The 18,739-nt window shown below is 55.5% G+C and overlaps 2 protein-coding genes across 4 annotated transcripts; one reads left to right on the top strand and one right to left on the bottom strand.

Moving 5' to 3' along the window:
• The first annotated feature begins 497 nt into the window (after nt 1-497).
• Nucleotides 498-2,125, top strand: NDUFAF3 (NADH:ubiquinone oxidoreductase complex assembly factor 3). The gene is made up of 5 exons (XM_080625482.1): nt 498-614; nt 820-1,012; nt 1,094-1,160; nt 1,448-1,548; nt 1,689-2,125. The coding sequence occupies exons 1-5, from the start codon at nt 547-549 to the stop codon at nt 1,818-1,820; spliced, it is 561 nt and encodes a 186-aa protein (XP_080481608.1). The 5' UTR covers nt 498-546; the 3' UTR covers nt 1,821-2,125.
• Nucleotides 2,126-2,997: 872 nt separating this feature from the next.
• On the bottom strand, nt 2,998-15,089 carry IMPDH2 (inosine monophosphate dehydrogenase 2). 3 transcript variants are annotated; one of them, XM_080625481.1, is made up of 15 exons: nt 14,931-15,089; nt 14,770-14,818; nt 14,591-14,692; nt 14,344-14,418; nt 13,746-13,952; nt 11,408-11,495; nt 10,353-10,552; nt 9,149-9,239; nt 8,377-8,472; nt 7,012-7,083; nt 4,799-4,942; nt 3,946-4,090; nt 3,719-3,862; nt 3,381-3,464; nt 2,998-3,259 (listed from the first exon to the last, which is right to left on the bottom strand). In XM_080625481.1, exons 1-15 carry the CDS (start codon nt 15,026-15,028, stop codon nt 3,238-3,240), a joined length of 1,617 nt encoding a protein of 538 aa, XP_080481607.1. In that variant the 5' UTR covers nt 15,029-15,089; the 3' UTR covers nt 2,998-3,237. The 3 variants fall into 3 exon arrangements, with proteins under 3 accessions (XP_080481607.1, XP_080481606.1, XP_080481605.1); XM_080625480.1 differs by lacking the exon at nt 7,012-7,083 and having other exon boundaries at nt 3,003-3,259; nt 14,773-14,818; XM_080625479.1 differs by lacking the exon at nt 7,012-7,083 and having other exon boundaries at nt 3,005-3,259.
• Between the last annotated feature and the right edge of the window lie 3,650 nt (nt 15,090-18,739).

Below are 18,739 nucleotides of genomic sequence, written 5' to 3'. Positions count from 1 at the left end.
CACCTCTCAGAGCCCGCAGTGCCGCACCACCGAGCGCGGCACGGAGGAAGAGGGGTCGGGAGCCTGCGGAGCTCGGGCAGCGACGGCTCGGGGGAGTTGTGCCGAGCCCCGGTCCCGCTCCCTCCCGCCGCCCAGGCCCGGCCGCTCCGCGGGGTGTCGGGGTGCCGGCACCGGGAGCCGCTCCGCTCCCCTCTCACCTCCGGTACAGCAGCCCGGTACAGTCCGCGGCCCTCCCGCCGCCGGCAAGCGGGACCCCCCGCGGTGTCCCCGCCACCCGCCCCGCCGCCGCTTTCGGTTTCGCTCCGCCGCCGCCCCCGGGCGCACCACGGGGCGGTCCCGGTCCCGGGGGAGGGCGCTGTTGGGGTGTTTGTGTGTCCCTCCCCCGGCGGGAAGGGGTGGCAGCCCCGAGGGGGGTGGCCTCGGCGCCGCTCCCGCCCCCGGTGCCGCTGTCGCTGTCCCAGCCCGGCCAGCGCGACCGGCGGCAGCCGCCAGGGGGCGCGCCGAGGGGGCGGGACCGCTCCTCGCGGTTCCGGTGGCGGCGCCGTCATGGCGGTGGCAGTGGCGGTGGCGGCGAGGCGGCTGCTGGGCCCCACGGGGCGGCTGGCAGCGGGCGGGTACGGGACAGAGACCGGCACCGGGGCCATGGCGGCACCCCCAGGGCTGAGTCACTGCATCGCGGTGGGGCCTCAGCGGCGGTGAACGTGGGGCTGCCGGAGGGTGACTGAGGGGTGACCCTGGGGCGTCTGTGGGGTGCCCTTGGGGCTCGCTGTGGGGCTGGTCATGGGTCACACGTACCGGAGCCACCCGCCGTCCCCACAGGGTGCCGCACCGGGCTCACCGCCTCATCCCGTCGGACGATGAGCTCTACCAGCGGACGCGTCTGACGGTGCTGGAGCCGGAGTCCCCCAACATCATGTTCATCGAGGGCTACAGCAGCCGCGGCTTCACCATCAACGGGGACGTGGTGGTGGGGCCCTGCGCCGTCCTGCCCCGCACCATCCTCCAGTGGAACGTGAGTGCGCGGCGGCGGGGCTGGGGCCGCGGGTGAGTGCCCCGGGCTCTGCCCCGCTCAGTGCTCGCCGCGTCCCCGCAGGTCGGCTCCTACAGGGACATCTCGCACGAGAGCCTGTCGCTGTTCCGGCTGCTGGAGCCCCATATCGGTACGTGGGGTGGCCGGGGCTGTCACAGCCGGGCCGGGATGGCTCCTGAGCTATGCCCTCGGGGCCAGCACGGCGCTGCCCCAGCCCACCCGCAGGGCTCTGACCGTGTTTTGGGTGATGGAGCTGCGCTTTGAAACCCTTCTGCTCTGCAACAGCGGCAGGAGGCACGCAGCGAAACGAGCTTTCCCCTCGTTTGTACTCTGTGGGAGTTGTTGGTCCCTGTGGGAATGGCAGGTCTGAGGCAGTCTGAGGGCAGCCCGTTGCCTGTGGTCGTGTCCTGTTTGCAGAGATCCTGGTGCTGGGCACAGGAGACAGGGTGGAGCGGCTCCATCCCGCTATGCTGAAGCAGATGCGAGAGTGCGGAATCGCCGTGGAGGTGCAGGACACGGTAAGGAAGGTGCATGTGGAGCACCTCAGTGAAGGGGAGGGTGGTGGCCATGGGGACAAGGCAGGAGGTTGTGCACCCTGTGTGGAAGGGCTTTGTCTCCTGCCCGAGGGCTGCAGCTTCCCTGCCTTTTGATTTCACAGCCAAATGCCTGTGCAACCTTCAACTTCCTCACCAGTGAGAAGCGCATGGTGGCTGCGGGGCTCATCCCTCCGCGTGGCACCTACACGAGCACATCAGGTGCTGCCTACACAGTTCTGCCCTCGCCTGCCTGAAGCCCCCTGAGCACCACTGGAGAAACACTGGAGCTGTCAGAGCTGCTGGCTGGAGGTGGCTGCACACAGGAGGGTGTTGTGGAGTGCATGGACTTGGCTCTGCCCTAAATCCCAGTTTCTCACCCTCCTTGCCCAGCCTGGAGCATGGCACGAGATATGAGCATTGCTGGCAGCAGAGCACCCAGAGCCCTGCTGTGCTCAATGCCTTGGCATCCAGAACCTGTTGCCCCAGGGCAGAGTGGAGGTGCTGGGGCGAGCTGCATACTCCAGGGCACGTTTGGGGCTCCACAAGGAAAATACACGTTAGTTGGGTGCACGAAGCAATTGTGTGATGGTTCATGCGCTGTGAGTTGGCTGCCTGGGCAGTGTGTGGCAACCAGGGCACAGCCAGCACTGGTCACACATGGCCACCTCTGCAGGAAGGGGAATGGCTGCAGCCCCCAGCCCCGGATCCGGCCACGGCACAGCTGTGCCTGATGAGTGAGCTGTGCTAGCGAATGTTTGACAAGATTATGTTATAGTTGAAGGCTCTGGTTTTAGCAGGTGTGAATCTAATCTGACATCACAGTGCTGAAGAGTGATTGCTTTCAGTCAGCAACTTAAGAGACACAAAACATTGATGGTGAACAGGCATTCTTCAGCTGGAGTGATGTTTGCATGTGTTTATACATAACATATATATGGGGGGGTGTTTCCCAAATAATATTGCTAGTAATAATAATTACTATTATTGGGATGTGGGGACAGTATGGAATGTTTAGTGGGAAGAAACAAAGGGAGGGAAAAAGGTGGATTGGTGAGGACCAAGCATGTGAAAATACAGGTCTAAGGGCCTGGTGCGTGTAAGTGGCTGCAGGACATGTGGGGATATGAGCACGTGCATACACAAGGACTGATGTGCCCATCACCACAGCAGCTGCCCAGGGCATAGGGGCTGCAGCAGCCTGTTGCTGCCAGCCCTGTAAAACTCATTTGCTCTCTTGCCCAACAGCCACTTGTGTTCCGCTCTCAGGAAGGGTTTTTTAAACACCCTGCACTGCATTATCCACTGAGCACCATCCCCTCCTCCATCCCCCCTCACAGACACTGTCCCTTCTGGGGGGTCCTGAGAGGATGCAGGAAGCGAAGGAGAGCACAAAGGGAGGAGGGGGCAGCACAGAAGGCAGAGGGGCTTGGGGCTGACACCCACTGCACAGCTTTTTCTCTTTTATTGTAAAACATGGCCAACCCGTGCAAGGCTCCAGGCCCAGCCCAGGGTCACGGCTCCCGGGCAGGGGACAGGCCCTCCGGGGTGGATGAAGCAGCCAAACATACATGGGGAGCTCCCAGCACCTGCAAAGCGCTGGCACTGCTGCAGCAGGAGCAGCTTCCTCACAGGGGGCACAGGGCTGAGTGGCTCGATGACGGGTACAGACCTTCAGAACAGGCGCTTCTCATACCTGCGAGGGGAGCAGCAGAGTCCTTTCACTGACCCACCTCATCCAGGGCAAGGACAGAGCACAGATGGGAATGGCTCCTGGCCTGAGCGCCCATGGAAGAGCCCCTGGCAGAAGTACTTACGAGTGGAGGCCGTGCACCCCTCCTTCCACCTGCGCAGACGTCGTCCTCTTCTCAAACTTCAGCTCTCCCGAGTACATCATGGCTCTGAGGGGGAAGGACACTGATCACATGGCAGCCAGAGCCCAGGGAACACAGTGCCCTGGTTCAGCTGGAGCGGCTGCAATGAGGGACACTGGTTCTTCCAGTTGTAACCTGAATGGTCTTGGCTGTGCTAGGAGCCAGGCAGGGTGAGGTAACCCCAACCTTTCCAGCCCAAGAGACCACGCTCCTGCATCCCTGGGGCTGGCAAATCTATGACACCATGACCTAACCAGAGCACAGCAAGGGGAAGCACTCACCGGACTTGGGTCAGGCTCTTGGCACCAATATCCTGGCAGGAATGCTGGATCCCAGCAATCAAGTATGGAATGAATTTGTGGATAGAGCCCTTGTCCTGCACTGCACCGGAGACCCCCTGGGCCACTTTGATTTTGTCTGTCTCACTGGATGGGAGCACAAATCAACACATCTGTGAAGCGGAAAAGCCCCAAAAGCTCTATCTGCTGCCCAAAGCACCATCTCTTACCTGAAATACCGGTTCTGGCTGCCCAGGTTCTTGTCCATGGCATCTAGTGAGCCCATGCCACGGTATTTCTTCAGCCTAATTCCATCTGAGAAGAAGTACTCGCCTGGGGCCTCCGTGGTGGCAGCCAGGAGGGAGCCCATCATCACTGGCACACGAGAGCACCAAGAACAGGGTGTCAGCAGCAGGAAGGCTGTAACCACAAAACCCCTGGGTCCCTCGGCACAGGACCCTGATAGACCCCTTATGCCCTGAGCCACCTGCAGGTATATGTCCTCATGCCCAGAACCCTATGCCATATGGAGACTTGTCCTAGGAGACTCCCAGCAATGTGCATGGGATCACAGAGTAGAATCCTAGAACAGTTTGTGCTAGAAAGAGCCTTAAAGCTCCTCCAGCTCCAACCCCTGCCACGGGCAGGGACACCTTCCACTGGAGCAGCTTGCTCCAAGCCCCTGTGTCCAACCCGGCCTTGAACACTGCCAGGGATGGGGCAGCCACAGCTTCTCTGGGCACCCTGGGCCAGCGCCTCAGCACCCTCACAGGGAAGAGCTTCTGCCTAAGATCCCATCTCAGTCTCCCCTCTGGCAGGTTAAAGCCGTTCCCCTTGGCCTGTCCCTACAGGCCCTTGTCCCAAGCCCCTCTCCAGGTTTCCTGCAGCCCCTTTAGGCGCTGGAGCTGCTCTCAGGTCTCCCCTTCAGGAGCCTTCTCTTCTCCAGGCTGCCCCAGCCCAGCTCTCTCAGCCTGGCTCCAGAGCAGAGCTGCTCCAGCCCTCGCAGCATCTCCATGGCCTCGCTCCAGCAGCTCCATGTCCCTCTTACACAGCCATGGCCCCCGTGCCCAGTGCTCTGCTCACCCGTGGAGGCACCGAGCGCCAGAGCCTTTGCAATGTGCCCGACTGTCTGGATCCCGCCGTCTGCAATCACGGGGACACCGAACCTCCGGGCGTACTCAGATACCTTGTACACCGCGGTGGCTTGGGGACGGCCGCACGCCAGCACTGTGGGCAGGAGAGAGCAGGGACAGGGTCAGCTCTCACACAGCACCATGTCCCCTCCCCAGCAGGCCCTTCAGGCTCCCAGCACACACATGCTCCAGCACTCGGGAATGCACAAATCCCTGGATGCTCCTTCCCTAGGCCAAGTTGCAGGAGACGTGCCTGCTGGGACATCCTCATGGCCCCTTCACTCCAAAACACTGCAGGTGATGTTGGGACTGGGGTCTTTGACCTAATGCCAAGAGTCTCAGCTTATCCTGGTGCACAGCAGACGTGTGGGAAGCTCAGGAAGGAAATGGAGCAGATTCCAGAAGCCCCTCTCCAGAGCATCCCTGGCACATGTCCCACCACTCACTCCCTCCAAGCAGTGCCAGACCCCATCTCCGTGTACCCAGCACTGTATGAAGTGCTTCTTGCATGGCAAGGCAGCTGGCTAGGAGAGAGCTGGTATGTATATATATGTATAGATATATATAGACATCTGCACACACACACAAACACACATGCAGCAGTGGGAAAGGAAACGGGCAGGATGATTCCATGGCTTAGAGGAAATAATTTACGTTCCTGCCCTGCGGTGTAGCAGGATCCTGTCAGGTTTAGCTGCCCCACGGGAAGGGTTGTTAGCTGTGGATTTACCTGCTTTTCCCAGTCAGCACCAGTTAGAGGCTTCCCATTACACAACGGAAAACCAGCACAGGGCACGTGTTTGTCAGCCACAGGCATGCAGCAACGCTGAGAGGAGCTTCTCTCAGGGTGACCTCCCTTCCCCGCAGTTAACTGGAAGCCTTTTCTCTGGTCATGGTTAGTCCGGTACGGCAGGTAAGGTTATGGCCATGCAGGATTAGTGAGCTTTAGGAGTGGTTTAGCCTGCCTGGCACCACAATGCCCTGGCACAGGCTTGCCAAGGCTGGAGTCTGTGGTTGCTCTGTTCCCAGTGCTCAGCAGCAGCTGCTGAGAGAGGGCAGCCAGAGTCCAGAGCATGAGAGAACTGAGTTTAATGGACCAAAACTCAGCCTTAAGCTAAGGCTCAGCCAGGCAGGGAGAGTCTGCCAGTGGCAACGGGGATGCTCTGAGCCTTAAAGAGATGGTCTCACTTGGTACTACACTGCTAAAGCTGCAAAATGCTGCAGGGGAAGAGCTCTGTGGAGAGAAGTACTTGGGTTTGGAGCATACGGAATCCAGGGTCTATGGGACTGTGCCACAGACAGTGCAGGGCCTGCAGAACCTCACAGGAGCAACCATGGAGACCAGCCCTTTAAGGAGCAACTTGGCTCGGGGCTGCTGGGAGCATTGCGCCGTTCCCAGCTTCCAGCGCCACAGCTCGAGCACAGCCTTCCAAAGCAGGGTTCAGAGCACACACGCGCTGGGGGAGGGCTTGTCCCCCTTGGAGTATCTGCAAAGGGTGCCCTACAGGATCATCTGCTAGAGAAAACCTTCTAGGATCTTCAACAGAAACCTCCTTCCCTTTGAGGTGCGTCAGAACAAGGCATAAAGGGCAGAACCCAGGGCTTGGGTAACATCAGAGAAGTACAGAGCAGACAATGCTGCACCCTGTGCTGGGCAGGGGGAGAGCTCTTTCTCTGCACACGTCTGCTAGAGAAAGATGTGGTTCTGGTACACAACTGCTATTGTACCAACCACAGTTCAGTCCCTCTGTAACCCCAGGGGACAAGCTTCAAGTGAAGCTGAGCCAGTAACTGGAGCCAGATCTCAAGCAGGATCAAGGACTGCTCAGGGATCACCTCCCAGCACTGGATCAGCAGGGCCATGCCCAGCTACAGATCCAGAAGGTGCAGTCAGAAAGCCCCTTCATGCTCCTATCTTTATTTTGGAGTGGAGCGTGGACAGGCCAGAGCAGCCTCAGCTTTGACACATCAGACCCTGCTTTAGGAATTCAGAAAGGCTTCTCAGCTTCCATTTCAGATTCAAAACCAGTATCCAAAGCCACAAAACCCCAAGTGCATCTACAGCTAAATTATTCTCAAACAAGCAGTAGGGCCATGTGCAGCCAAATCAGGGTCCTGCTTCAAGACATGTAATTAGGGTTGGGAACAGGGCTAGTGACTTACTATAGGTGCCCGTGACAGTAGAAGGGCATTTGGGGCTGTGGGACTTTAGGTCTGGAGGGATCTTTGGAGCAGCTAAACAAAAACAAACACACACATTTTAGAGACAGAAGAACAGCAGCAGAACAAAGGACCCCAGCAGTGACCTGCTACTGGCAGAGCACACGGTATGGGACAAAGCTGACCCTGCAAACCCTTCCTAGCCCAAGCCAAGCCAGAGGCCACATCCTGCACCATCCATGCTCACCCTGCCCCAGTAGCCATCCACTGACCCCTAACCCAAAAGCCAGAGTTCTTGCCCTAAAAGGGACAAAAAACTGAGAAGCTGCAAGAGCGAGCTTTGCAATTGTGTCTCCTGTGAAGCACCACATTCTACCTGTGCCTTGTTCCTACTCCAGACCAGCACCCAACCCCACCTCCATGGCAGCCAGGAGAGGTACTCTCTGGGGAGGTTCTCCTTGCTGCACAATGGAACATGCCTCAGTGGGTCCCCTGCCTCAGAGCCAGAGTGGGACACGTGTGTCCTGGTTCTGCTCCGGCTATGGAAGCATCAGCCCAAGGACACCACAACTTCCCTAGAGAGGTCATCCGAGACAGGCCCCCCCTGCAGCCAGCATCCCATGGCAGGCAAAGCAGGAGCACAGGTCCAGGGCTGCTCCACATGGAATTGGCAGAGCTAAAGCAGTGCCCTCAGCCATCAGCTTCCCTCTTCCTGCCTCCCATGGCAAGGGAACAGAGCAGAGGGGCTCTTCATGGGCTCAGCGCCTTGCACCTCCTCCCTACACCTCACCTGCTAGGTTCGAAACACGAGGACTGAGCCTGTCCTCAAGGCAGCCTTTCTCCAGGCCCTCGGGACATCCCTCTCTGCCTTTAGCCAAGGGTGACAGCCCCTGCCCCAAAAAAGCTCCAGATAACTGCAGACAACAGCCTGAAATCCCACCTTGGCCTGGAAATGGCAGAAAGGCATCAAGCCCAGCAGACTCAAGCATCACACACACTGCTGCCAGAGGGGAAGGGAGCACAGACAGCCCAGTGCACCTCACCCATGGGGACTAGGATCCAGTAAAGCCCCTCTCCCTGCAGAGCTGCCCAGCAGCCCGGTCCCACACCGAGCCACAGCGTGGGCAAAGCCACACGTGCCACAGCTCCTCCGCTCAGCCTCAGTCAGTACTGGGAAATGCCTTTGCTGCTGCTGCCACCCCAAAGGTTTGACCTGGGTGTTGGGAAATCCTGGATGAAGAGGGTGAAAGAGCTTGCTGCTGGACCCTTGCAATGGGTTAAATCCATCCCAGCTCTGCTACTTTTCAGCAGGGAATCCCTATTGAACAGATGCCTTCAGCTGTGTAGGAGACAGCTGATCTCTCTCACCTTCCTGCGTGATGCAGATGGAGCCACTGCCCATCCCAACTCTCAGGGCATCAACCCCTGCGTCGATGAGGTTCTTGGCCTGAGCAGCAGTCACAACTGTGGGGAGCAGAAACTGGTTTGAAGAGAGACAAACAGATCTGCACCTTGTGACACTGCTCTGCCCTGTGGCTGCAAACACCCCCTGCCCAGGGCACCCGCCTGTGTCAGAGCCAGGCCAGGCTGTCCCCTGCTACCAGGCCTGTATGTGAAAGCAGAGTGAGTTTCTGTCCCCAGCTGTCCTTTCAGGCTACTCTGCAACATGTTTACACCCAAAGGTTGAGGCAGCAGAGGTCACCTCATGGTGCCAAGCACCCTTTGGGCCACACCAGGCAGGGAGGGCAGAACACAGGCTAACAGCAGCACCAGTAACACACCAGCCGGGGCAGGACAAGGACAGAACTCTGCTGTCAAGAGGCAGGGAAAACTTCCATTAGTTTTCCACATTAAGCAATATTCATTATTATTATTATTATCCAAAATCTTAAATGGGTGTGTAAAAGCTGATGTGTAACAGCTCCAGAGAACTGCACAAACTGCTGTGGGACATGTTTGCAGCTGTGGCAGCATCAAGGTACTGCCCTGTGCCTGCAGTGTTCGTGCTCTGTTCCACAAGGCAGAGGAAACCATTTTGACAGGCATTTACCAAGACAACTATTTCATCCCCATCCCTGTAGCTCCCTCTAGGGCTAAGAAAAAAATGATATTTAAAGACAAGTCTTGAACACGTGCCTACCGTTTCCTCCAATAACTTGCAGGTTGGGGTATTTCTCCTTAATGTATTTTATCATATTGATCTGGAAGATAGAGTTCCCCTGAGAGGAATCCTGCAACACAAAGAAAACTCATTACAACTAGAATTTCTGCAGAAGATTGCAAATACAGCTTGGGAAGAGCCTCAGATCCTTACTCTGCTTATCCAGGTCTCTGCAAGCTGGCTACGTTGGCAAAATGATTCCCAAATCGAGCACAGAACCAAGGGAGAAACTGCTGCCAAGACAACAATGCACCTTCCCTGTGCAGGGCAGTTTCTCATAAAGACTTCAGTAATATCATTCATGTTTAAACCCCGTGGCTTGTACAGGACTCAAGAAGCAGCACATCTGCTTTGGCTAAGAACCGTCTGGCTCCACCACCAGCCCTGTCACAAACTGCAGGTGAAGTGAATGTTCCTTGTGGAATCCAGAAGGGCTCAAGGGGAGCTGCTGAGATATCAGATGTGGACCATGGAGCACTCAGGCCTCTGATCTCCATGACCCTGACAACTCACTGAGTGTGTTAAACATGTGGAGCTGCTCAGCCATGCCCTCAGAGCAAGCCAACAATCAATGGGAAACAATGCGCAAATACAGGCAGTGATGCTGTGCCTGAAAGCTTTACAGACCAGGAGGGGAGAGCAGCAGAGCAGCTCTGGGCTGACTGCTCCTGAACATCAGGGGTAAAGCGAATAACATGGTAACAAACAGCAAAATGCTGAAGGGAAACTGTAAGAAGCCAAATATTCAGAACTAGTTGGGAACATGAGAGATGATGGTGACAGACTGCAAGAAGCTTTGTAGAAGTTCAAGGCCAGGTTGGACAGGGCTTGGAGCAAGCTGCTCTAGTGGAAAATGTCCCTGCCTGTGGCAGGGGGCTGGAACTGGATGAGCTTTAAGGTCCCTTCCACCCCAGATTCAGGGCTTTGGAGCACCTCACATACTGCCAAGGTCAAGTAAGTTCCCAGGCATGAGGAATCCCTCTTATCTGAGGACTCCAACCTGAACAAGACTGAAAGGGTCACAAACTGCCATGTTCTAACACATAATTACGTATTCTGACTGTAATGAAGACAGCAATAGCCATGCTGCTACCCCACGGTCAGAAAGATCCATTCAACCTAGACCCTCAGCCCACAAAGACATCCCCCCACCGAGGCCAATGTGACACCCAAGCGTGCTCACCAGCACTACAGCATCCACGCCAGCCTGCACCAGGAGGTCCAGCCGATACTTGTCATCTTCATGTGTCCCAATAGCAGCACCACAGAGCAGCTGCTTCTTGGAGTCCTTTGAAGCCAGGGGGTAATCCCGGTTCTTTTTGAGATCGGTGCGGGCAATGATAGCCACCAGCTCGTCATCTTCATTAACAATTGGCAGCTTGCCTGGAATCAAACACAGAGCATCACTGCAGCAGACAGGTCAGCCTGCGGCACACCAGAAGCACCAGCAGCAACCGGTACAAGGTGGGGACTCAGAGGTGTGTGTGTGTTAGCCAGTCTTGCCTGGCCACGGATGGCAGCAACCCTGGGTCAGGTAATAGACCAAGAGGTTTGCAGGACTGGAGGATTCAGTGTTACTGACCACAGAAAAGGTGCACCTTTTGTAACAATTAGACCCATGACACTGTTGAAAGTCAAACTGCTAAACCCTAACAGAGCTGGCAAACTGTGCAGGCCAGGACAGAGATGGAAGGCATGTGGCTGAACAAGCAGGCGCTCTGTAGCTCTGGGGCTGCCAGGTATCCCTCAGCTTCAAACACAGCCGAGATGAACGCATGTGGCTTCCGTACCCTGGCACTGTCCTCACCCACTGTCCTCTCCTCGTGCTGGAACACAGCCCTCCCGTGTTCCATCCACGCACAGACACGTGTCCAAATCACCCACTGCTTCCCCCAGCCCAGCACTTCCACAGCTCTCCCTGGATGCAGATAGGGACTCTTCATCAGGGACTGCAGCGACAGGACATGGGGTGATGGGTTCAAACTGAAACAGGGGAAGCTCAGGTTGGATATAATGAAGAATTTCTTACCTGTGAGGGTGGTGACGCGCTGGCACAGGGTGCCCAGAGCAGTGGTAAATGCTCCATCCCTGGCAGTGTTCAAGGCCAGGCTGGACAGAGCAACATGGCCTAGGGTGAGGTGTCACTGCCCATGGCAGGGGGTTGGAACTGGATGATCTTAACATTCTCTCCAACCCAACCCATTCCATGATTCTCTGATCACAGGCATCCTCAGGTACCTTTCTTACTCCTCTGCAGAATTTCATTCGCCTCTTTCAGCATCACACCAGCCGGGGCCACCACCAGATCCTCCCGCTTCGTCATGATCTGGTGGGAGGGAGAAGAGAAAAAGTCACAAGAACTCCTTCGCTCTGCTCCAAAAATACCAATCCCCCTGTGCCCACGTGAAACACTGCCATGTGCCAGTGCTCTGCAGACAAAAGAGCCCACAGCACAGCAACACGCCTCCAGGAACACAGAGGAACAGCCTCCAACGTGCAAGCAGCCCCTGAGCCCATCAGTGCAGTGAAGAGAGGAGATTGCAGAGGGCCTCAGCAAGCCGAGGAGAGCACTGAGCAGCAAGGGACAACTCTCAGATGACACTTGTTTGGGAGGTCACCCAAAGAGCCCTCCCTTTTAATAGAGCACAGGCAAATAAGGGATGGAGACACCGCCAGTCCCGTGCTCTGGCAGAAATGCTACCCCCAAGCTTGTTTTCAGGCAGCAATCCCCAGAGCACAGGATCTGTAAGCGCCCTGCCCAGAATAACCCATTGCTGCTGCTGGCAAGGTCAGCGGGGCAGGAGTCACTTCAGTCCAAACAAACACGCCCACCCTGACAAACAGGCACCAAAACACAGCAGGGGGCAACAGAGCTGGAACACTGGGACAGCTGATGTGACAGGGGAATGAATGCTTTAACCTGCCAGAGGGGAGACTGAGATGAGCTCTTAGGCAGAAGCTCTTCCCTGTGAGGGTGCTGAGGCTCTGGCCCAGGGTGCCCAGAGAAGCTGTGGCTGCCCCATCCCTGGCAGTGTTCAAGGCCAGGTTGGACACAGGGGCTCAGAGCAAGCTGCTCCAGTGGAAGGGGTCCCTGCCCTTGGCAGGGGTTGGAACTGGATGAGCTTTAAGGTGCCTTCCAACCCAAACCAGTCTGGGATTCTAAGAAAAAAGCTTTCAGTACAAACACTGAAGAGCAGCCCAGTGAGGAACACAAATCCCCATCCTTGGAGACAGTGACACAGCCCCAGGACACGCCTCAAGCAGGAGGCTTGACAAGAGATGTGGAAGTACCTTCTCACCCGTACTGTGTATTCTGCCATCACAAAGCTCACATGGGATGTTCTCATCAAAGGCTACTCAAGAAGGCCAAGCAAGGCTAAAAGGGAACACTAACCCTCAAGGAAGGTCAATAAGTTGCACACAACAAAGGAAATAGGGAACATTTCAGTTATTTATACCGTAAGAACAGACATTTTGCAGCAGGACAGATGTTCACCCTGCCTGCACCCACTCAAACCCTGTCTGTGACAGAACCTACAGTTCAGGAAAAGCCTGAAAAATCACAAACACATCCCAACATACTTCCTAAGCCAGTGGGGTCCATGAACTTTCTGCGCTAGAGGAAACCTGTGATTAACTGGATGGCAGTGAATGGCTCAGGAGGATGAGTGCTGGGCAGCGAGTGTGGAGAGCTCTAGATCACTCATTTCCTTGGCTTTGCCTGGTGACAGCAGCAAGCTTCCAACTGCGCAAGGCTGAATGATCCACGTAGAGGATGAGAGGAGATTCTTCTCCTGCTCCTCTGAATGGGCCAACATGGCTTCAAAGGGCCATGTGCACTTTTGTAACCTACTCCTGGTTTAAGATTCTCATTACAGGTATTTACAGGCGATTTCAAAGTGAAGAGGGATGAGCATGTGATATCAGGTTTGGTCAGCAAGAGCTAAAAATAGCTGTGAGTCAAGAGCAGAGCCTGGGCAAGAGGCACTGGGGATGTAACCTGACAGTGCTGCAGAGCTACAGTTATAGGGATTGTAACCTGAGTCATGCGACAGGAATCAACATCAGCATCCCAGAGATCACTCTCCTGTACTAGGGGGTTTGATGGAGTAGCATTATAAAAGCTAAACTGCCAGCCTCCAGGTTCAAGGGGTTATTTTAAAGAGCAACATGAGGCATATAGGTCAGTCCAGTAAAGAGCAAGCAGCACTTGGAGTGTAACTGGGCACAACACAGCTGCTACAGCCTTAGCCAGCACCAACACACCACATGGGATCACAGCAGCAGCCAGGAACACCAGGAATTACTTAGAGAACCAGGGAGAGCACCAGCTGTAGAGAGGAAGCTTCTACAACACTGAAACATAACCCCACAGGAGGAGTCATGCGGGTGCCAACTGCATGGCCCGGCTCCTGCATCTGCACTGCAGGAGCTGCAAGGAGGGCGACAATGAGATGCCCTCCCTTGGAAACAGTTAAAAGATGGACCTGCAGAGCTGACATGGAGCTGCTCCCATGCACTTACCCTCCTCCTTATCACACCCCACACCATCGGGTGCTCACAAGCCCCCTCTCACCTCTCCCAGAGGCAAGTCGTGCTCTGACTCTTTCAGGAAATCGATGTCTCGAGACGAGATGATCCCAACCAGCTTCCCCCCCATCTTCCCGTTGTCTGTGATGGGAATCCCGCAGAATCCATGTCGAGCCTTTGCTTCAAACACGTCCCGCACTCGGTCGTTGGGGCTCAGCACCACGGGGTCTGTGATGAAGCCTTGCTCATATTTCTGAAAAGCAGCAGATGCAGCAGCCAGGCCGAGCAGCACCCCCAGGCCAAGGAGAAGCAAAGGGCTGCAGCCACTCAGGACGGCTCCCAAATCAGCACCAAGGCTCTCACAAGTAGTGTTTGATGCCCAAGAGTTCCCTCCTTCCTGGAATGATGGGGAATATTCCCACACCAGGATGACTGGCAGCTCCCACATCCCTGACTGGGCATGGACAGCACCTAATACACAACCACAGAGGCCTGTGCAGGGAACCACGGCATCACCACACTCCGAAACACCAACACATCTGGCGCTCTCCAAGCACCTCCTCTCACAGCTCCTCCTGTACACCCAAACCCAAATCCCACCTCACCGTGTGAGCACGGTCTGGAGCTGCCATGTGGCCACTCACCTTCACCTTGCGCACTTCGTTGGCCTGGAACTCGGGGGTGCAGTTGTGGTGGATGAACCCGATTCCCCCGGTGAGCTGCAACACAAACCGGGCTGTGAACCGCTGCGGAACCCACCGGGCCCTCACCGGGGGGACCAGTGCGGTGAAACGGGGGGTGAGAACGGATCCGCGTGTGCTTCAGGCCGTGTTTCGACGCCCCCTGCTCCGGTTAACGGCGGCAGGCCGCGCCGCGCCAGGCCGCACTCACCGCCATGGCGATGGCCATCCCGGCCTCGGTGACCGTGTCCATCGGGGACGACACCAGCGGCGTTTTCAGCGTGATCCGCTTGGTCAGCGCCGAGGTCAGGTCCTGGCGGGGAGGCGGCAGGCGGGTCAGCACCGAGCCCTGCGCCCGCCCCGCCCCGCTGCCTCGCCGCGGCCACTCACCACCTGATCCGCCGTGAAGTCGATGTACCCCGGGAGGATGAGGAAATCACTGCGGGAGAGGGAGAAACAACGGGAGCCGCGTCAGCGACCGCATCGGGCCCCAACCCCGCACCCCGGGCCTCCAGCCCCGCGGCCCGGCCCCGGTTGGTGGCGCCCCTCACTTGTAGGTGAGCCCATCGCCGCAGCTGAAGAGCTGTTGCGCCGTCAGCCCGTCGTCGGGCACGTATCCGGTGCCGCCGCTGATGAGGTAGTCCGCCATGCTGCCCCCACCGCCGCGTGCCCGCCCCGGCCGCGCGCGCGCACCGACGGCGGCCGCGAGGGATCGCGCACCGCCCACAGAGAGAGAAAGAGCGGCCCAGAACGGCCCACCAGACAGCGAAACAGCGCTGACATCGCCCCCTGTTGGTCTGGAGGAACAGGTGCCGGGATGACCTCCCCCGGTGTGGGCCCCCCTTGTCCCGGTACAGCCCCGTTAAAGCGCTGCCCGGCTTGGCCCGTGCGTGGGAAACTGTCTAAAAGAGACCACAGGCGGGTGGCGTGCGCGGAAACACGGGCCCATGGGGCCTCAGCGGCTGGCACAAGGGTACACGTGGCCCTTGTGTAGTCAAGAGCCAGCAACGAGGATCCACAACGCTGCTTGGAACATTAAGACAAGGAAATGGTACAATCCTGTTGTGATCCCTGTGAATGCCAGCATCAAACCCGTCTCCATCTCCTCCCCGCAGCCACACGCTAACAGCTCTTGTCATTACACTACAGTGAACATTGCAGGGTTTCAAGGCTTGTTCCCTGCCAAGACTGCATTTCACCCTGGAGTTACCTCTTTACATAACTCCTGGCCTGATCCTCAGCTAAGAGCTGGTTTCACCCATCCGGACTCAAATCTCCTGTCACTTGCAGCTCGCTGGGGCCAGGGAGATGTACAAAACCCTCTGTCCTTTGCACAAAAGGAGACACTGGGGCTCACAGCACCAACAGTGAAGGTCTGTGACAGGTTCAGCAGAACAGGAGGCATCGTGCCAGGGCAGGATCACTTTAACAGGTCTCTCTACCCCTTATTTTAAACAAGGGCAGCACTAGCAAAGGTTTGCTCAGCCTACCTAGGAGGCACACACCAACCTCGGCTGTTAGGCTAAAGCCCAGCAGTAAAACAGGTTGCGTTCTGTTCCAAGAAAAACACCAGGCGAAGTTTAATGGATCTCAAAGAGACTACACCAAAGGCTGCAGGGAGAAAAAAACATTTTATTTCCAAGCAGATTACAAAGAGCAGAGAATATAAGAGTAAAATTAAATTAAAAAAATAGTTGAGTGCATCTCTTTAAACTGATTTGTAGTGTGAGTTACTCACGGGGCAAAGCTACTGGAGAGTTCTGAAGGTCACTTTGCAGGATGCCAATCACATGTGCTGTTTAGACCAGGGTCAACACAGGAGGGACAGACAAGACGTGTTTTGCATATAGGCTGCACACTCATGATCAAGCGAGGCTCTGGGCTGCAACTGGACCCTGCCTGTCCCACACATCCCCTCCACCTCGAGGGCTCTCAAGTTCTAGGTGCAGTTTATTGCTGCTATAAGTGGGGTCAAACCTGCCTCCCCCTTCTGATGGGCTCAAAGGAGAATAGACAGGGAGGCAAGTGTGGCTGCCATGCATGAGGTTGTATAGGGAAAGGGACTGCAGTGCTGACAGCCAGGCTTCAGCCACACAAGGAAGGGAAGAGACAAGTAGGTGACAGGGCAAGTACTTCAGGGGTGTTGGGGCAGTGTGTCAGTGAGACTGCTGGAAGATGTGAGATGCTCCTTAAGGTAGGAAGATGCTTGAGCTGAGAGGGCTCTTCCCTAAGCATTGGCACCATGAAACAGAATGGGCTGAAGCATCAGGATAACGTACGTTCCCTGTAGTAAAGAGGAGCAGCTGCAGCAAGAAGATGGGGAGAAAAGCACCATGTAGGGTGGAAGACAATTTATATCTCACTCTAACAGTGATTCAAGAGGCCAAATGCTAATTGCACTAATAAACTTAAATGAGAATGCCAGTGGGTTGGACTGCCAGAGTTCATCTGTGTCTAGCAGCACTCAGACCAGCAAGAGCGTGATCAACTACAGCATCAGCAAGTCCTCCACCCCATGAATGCTCAGAGAGCTCTTTCCTGCCATGGCTGGATCTGTTCTTGTCACAGCACAGGAGGCGTGAAGATGGAACAATCCCTCCTGTGTGCACCAAGGCAGACCATAGCCCTGATGCAGCTGAGAACAAGATTGTCCTTAACTTGTGTCCGAGGAGCAACAGCACGCAAGAGGATTCCTATTTAGGGATCAGATTGAAGTCTTTTTTCCTTGGCCCAAGGCAGTAGTTCAGGAACTACTTCAGACCTTGTGTCTCATCTAAAAATCCAGATCTCTAGGAGTGAGGCAGCCAACAGATGAGAGCCCTATGAAGTTATTTAGGCCATTCCCTTTACTCACAACTCTAGGTCAGAGTACAAAGCCACTCTCCAGTCCACTCTCTGCTGCTTCAGCTATTACCACTTGAACTGAACAAACATCTAATGGTGCCATGAACAAGTGTGTAAGCAGCTATGAGTTCTCTTAGGAAAGCAAGGCTGTTAGTGCCAAGAGATCAGACAGCTGACAAGTCTCATGTCAGAAGGTGAGGTGCTTTACAATAGCCAGTCATGCTCTGCTTCCTATGGTTCCTTTCACACTACAGAGACAAGGTGGGCACAGATCAACACTGCCAAGGCAGGGTCTCTAGCCTGACTTCTCAGCTTTAGTTATGCAGAGATCATTTTCAGCCTGTCTCATACAAGGCAGAGGGCATAGAGTTCCTGTTTAATACATACACGTACAGGAACTAGCGGTTTGGCACTCCTGGAGCCGAGGGGAATGCCCTTAAAGCAGCAGTCAAGCTGGATATAGGAAAGTGTTAAAAAGCTATTTTACATGTTTGACTGGGAACACGTCCCAGAACTTGGACAGCAACCCTAAGCCACAGCACTCTTCTGTGCTACTCTGGGCACATCTTCCTATGAGCCCCTACAAGGGAGCAGATCATGTTCTTCGCTATCAAAGAACATAATATTTATATTCTAGAAATACTGTACCTTTTAAACCAGCTCCAGAGAGCCAGACTAGAAGCCAGGTCCAGGAAAACAATCCCTAAGTCACAGTATATCGATTGTCTCTAAAAATAGGGAATGAAGTGAACATGGTGGACATTCTGATGAGACAGTACAGCAGTCCACTTCCACACCAGCAAATCCCTCTCCTGTGTATGTCTGGACAATGAGAAATGGAAACACTTCATTTTTTTCAGGACAAAACCAACCATCAGATGATCTCCAGAGCTCACCGCGTGCCAAGTTCTTACACGGTACACTGCAAGATCAAGGAGAACTCTTCCCCTACAAAGATTGTGGAGCATCTGCAGTTCAGGGCAGTAAGGGAAGCGCACAATCCAGAATTTCAAGGTAACATGGAATTCTGTTTCCCCAGAAGGCTCAGCGGAGGTGTCAGTTCACCCCTAACCTGGAAATGCCCTAACGTTCTGTCAAGTGAATTCAGCTTCTGGCAATTTTTGAGAGTAAGAAACAACTCCCAAGGGCACCTAATGAAGCAACTTGTACACTGGGCATATGGCAGATGACTTCAACACCGTTTCTGATGTAGACAAAGCAGCATGCTCACGCTGAAGTGTGGGAATGCTGGATATATGGAATAGCTCCCCATGCAGTGCTGCACAGCACACACTGAGCACAGCTGCCTGCAGTCTCACATCTTTGCAACTCTATTCAGAAGACAAACTGCCCAGAAGAATGAGAAATCCACTCTGTTCAGGCCTGATAGGCATCCCAAGCAACAAGCACACCCAGCTGCTTGGAACTTGCCCCTAACCATGTCCTTAAATGCTTAACTAGGGCCAGAGATGGACATTGCAGTCACTAAGATACAGCAAAGGGATTAGAGGCTTCT

Source organism: Psittacula echo (genome assembly GCF_963264785.1).
Source record: "Psittacula echo genome assembly, chromosome: 9".
In the NCBI taxonomy this organism is placed as follows: Eukaryota; Metazoa; Chordata; class Aves; order Psittaciformes; family Psittacidae; genus Psittacula; species Psittacula echo.
Note: the sequence above shows the minus strand (reverse complement) of the source record. Positions and strands in the feature narration are given on the sequence as shown.

Bases quoted from the DNA above. Each gene is read 5' to 3' on its own strand.
- IMPDH2 (XM_080625481.1), bottom strand. From the start codon at position 15,028: ATGGCGGACTACCTCATCAGCGGCGGCACCGGATACGTGCCCGACGAC. The intron at 11,496-13,745 runs GTGAGAGGGGGC...CCCTCCCACCAG, and splicing joins ACGACTTGCCTCTGGGAGAG to ATCATGACGAAGCGGGAGGA. The intron at 4,091-4,798 runs GTGAGCAGAGCA...CTCGTGTGCCAG, and splicing joins GGCGCTCGGTGCCTCCACGG to TGATGATGGGCTCCCTCCTG.
- NDUFAF3 (XM_080625482.1), top strand. From the start codon at position 547: ATGGCGGTGGCAGTGGCGGTGGCGGCGAGGCGGCTGCTGGGCCCCACG. The intron at 615-819 runs GTACGGGACAGA...CCGTCCCCACAG, and splicing joins GGGCGGCTGGCAGCGGGCGG to GGTGCCGCACCGGGCTCACC. The intron at 1,549-1,688 runs GTAAGGAAGGTG...TTGATTTCACAG, and splicing joins CCGTGGAGGTGCAGGACACG to CCAAATGCCTGTGCAACCTT.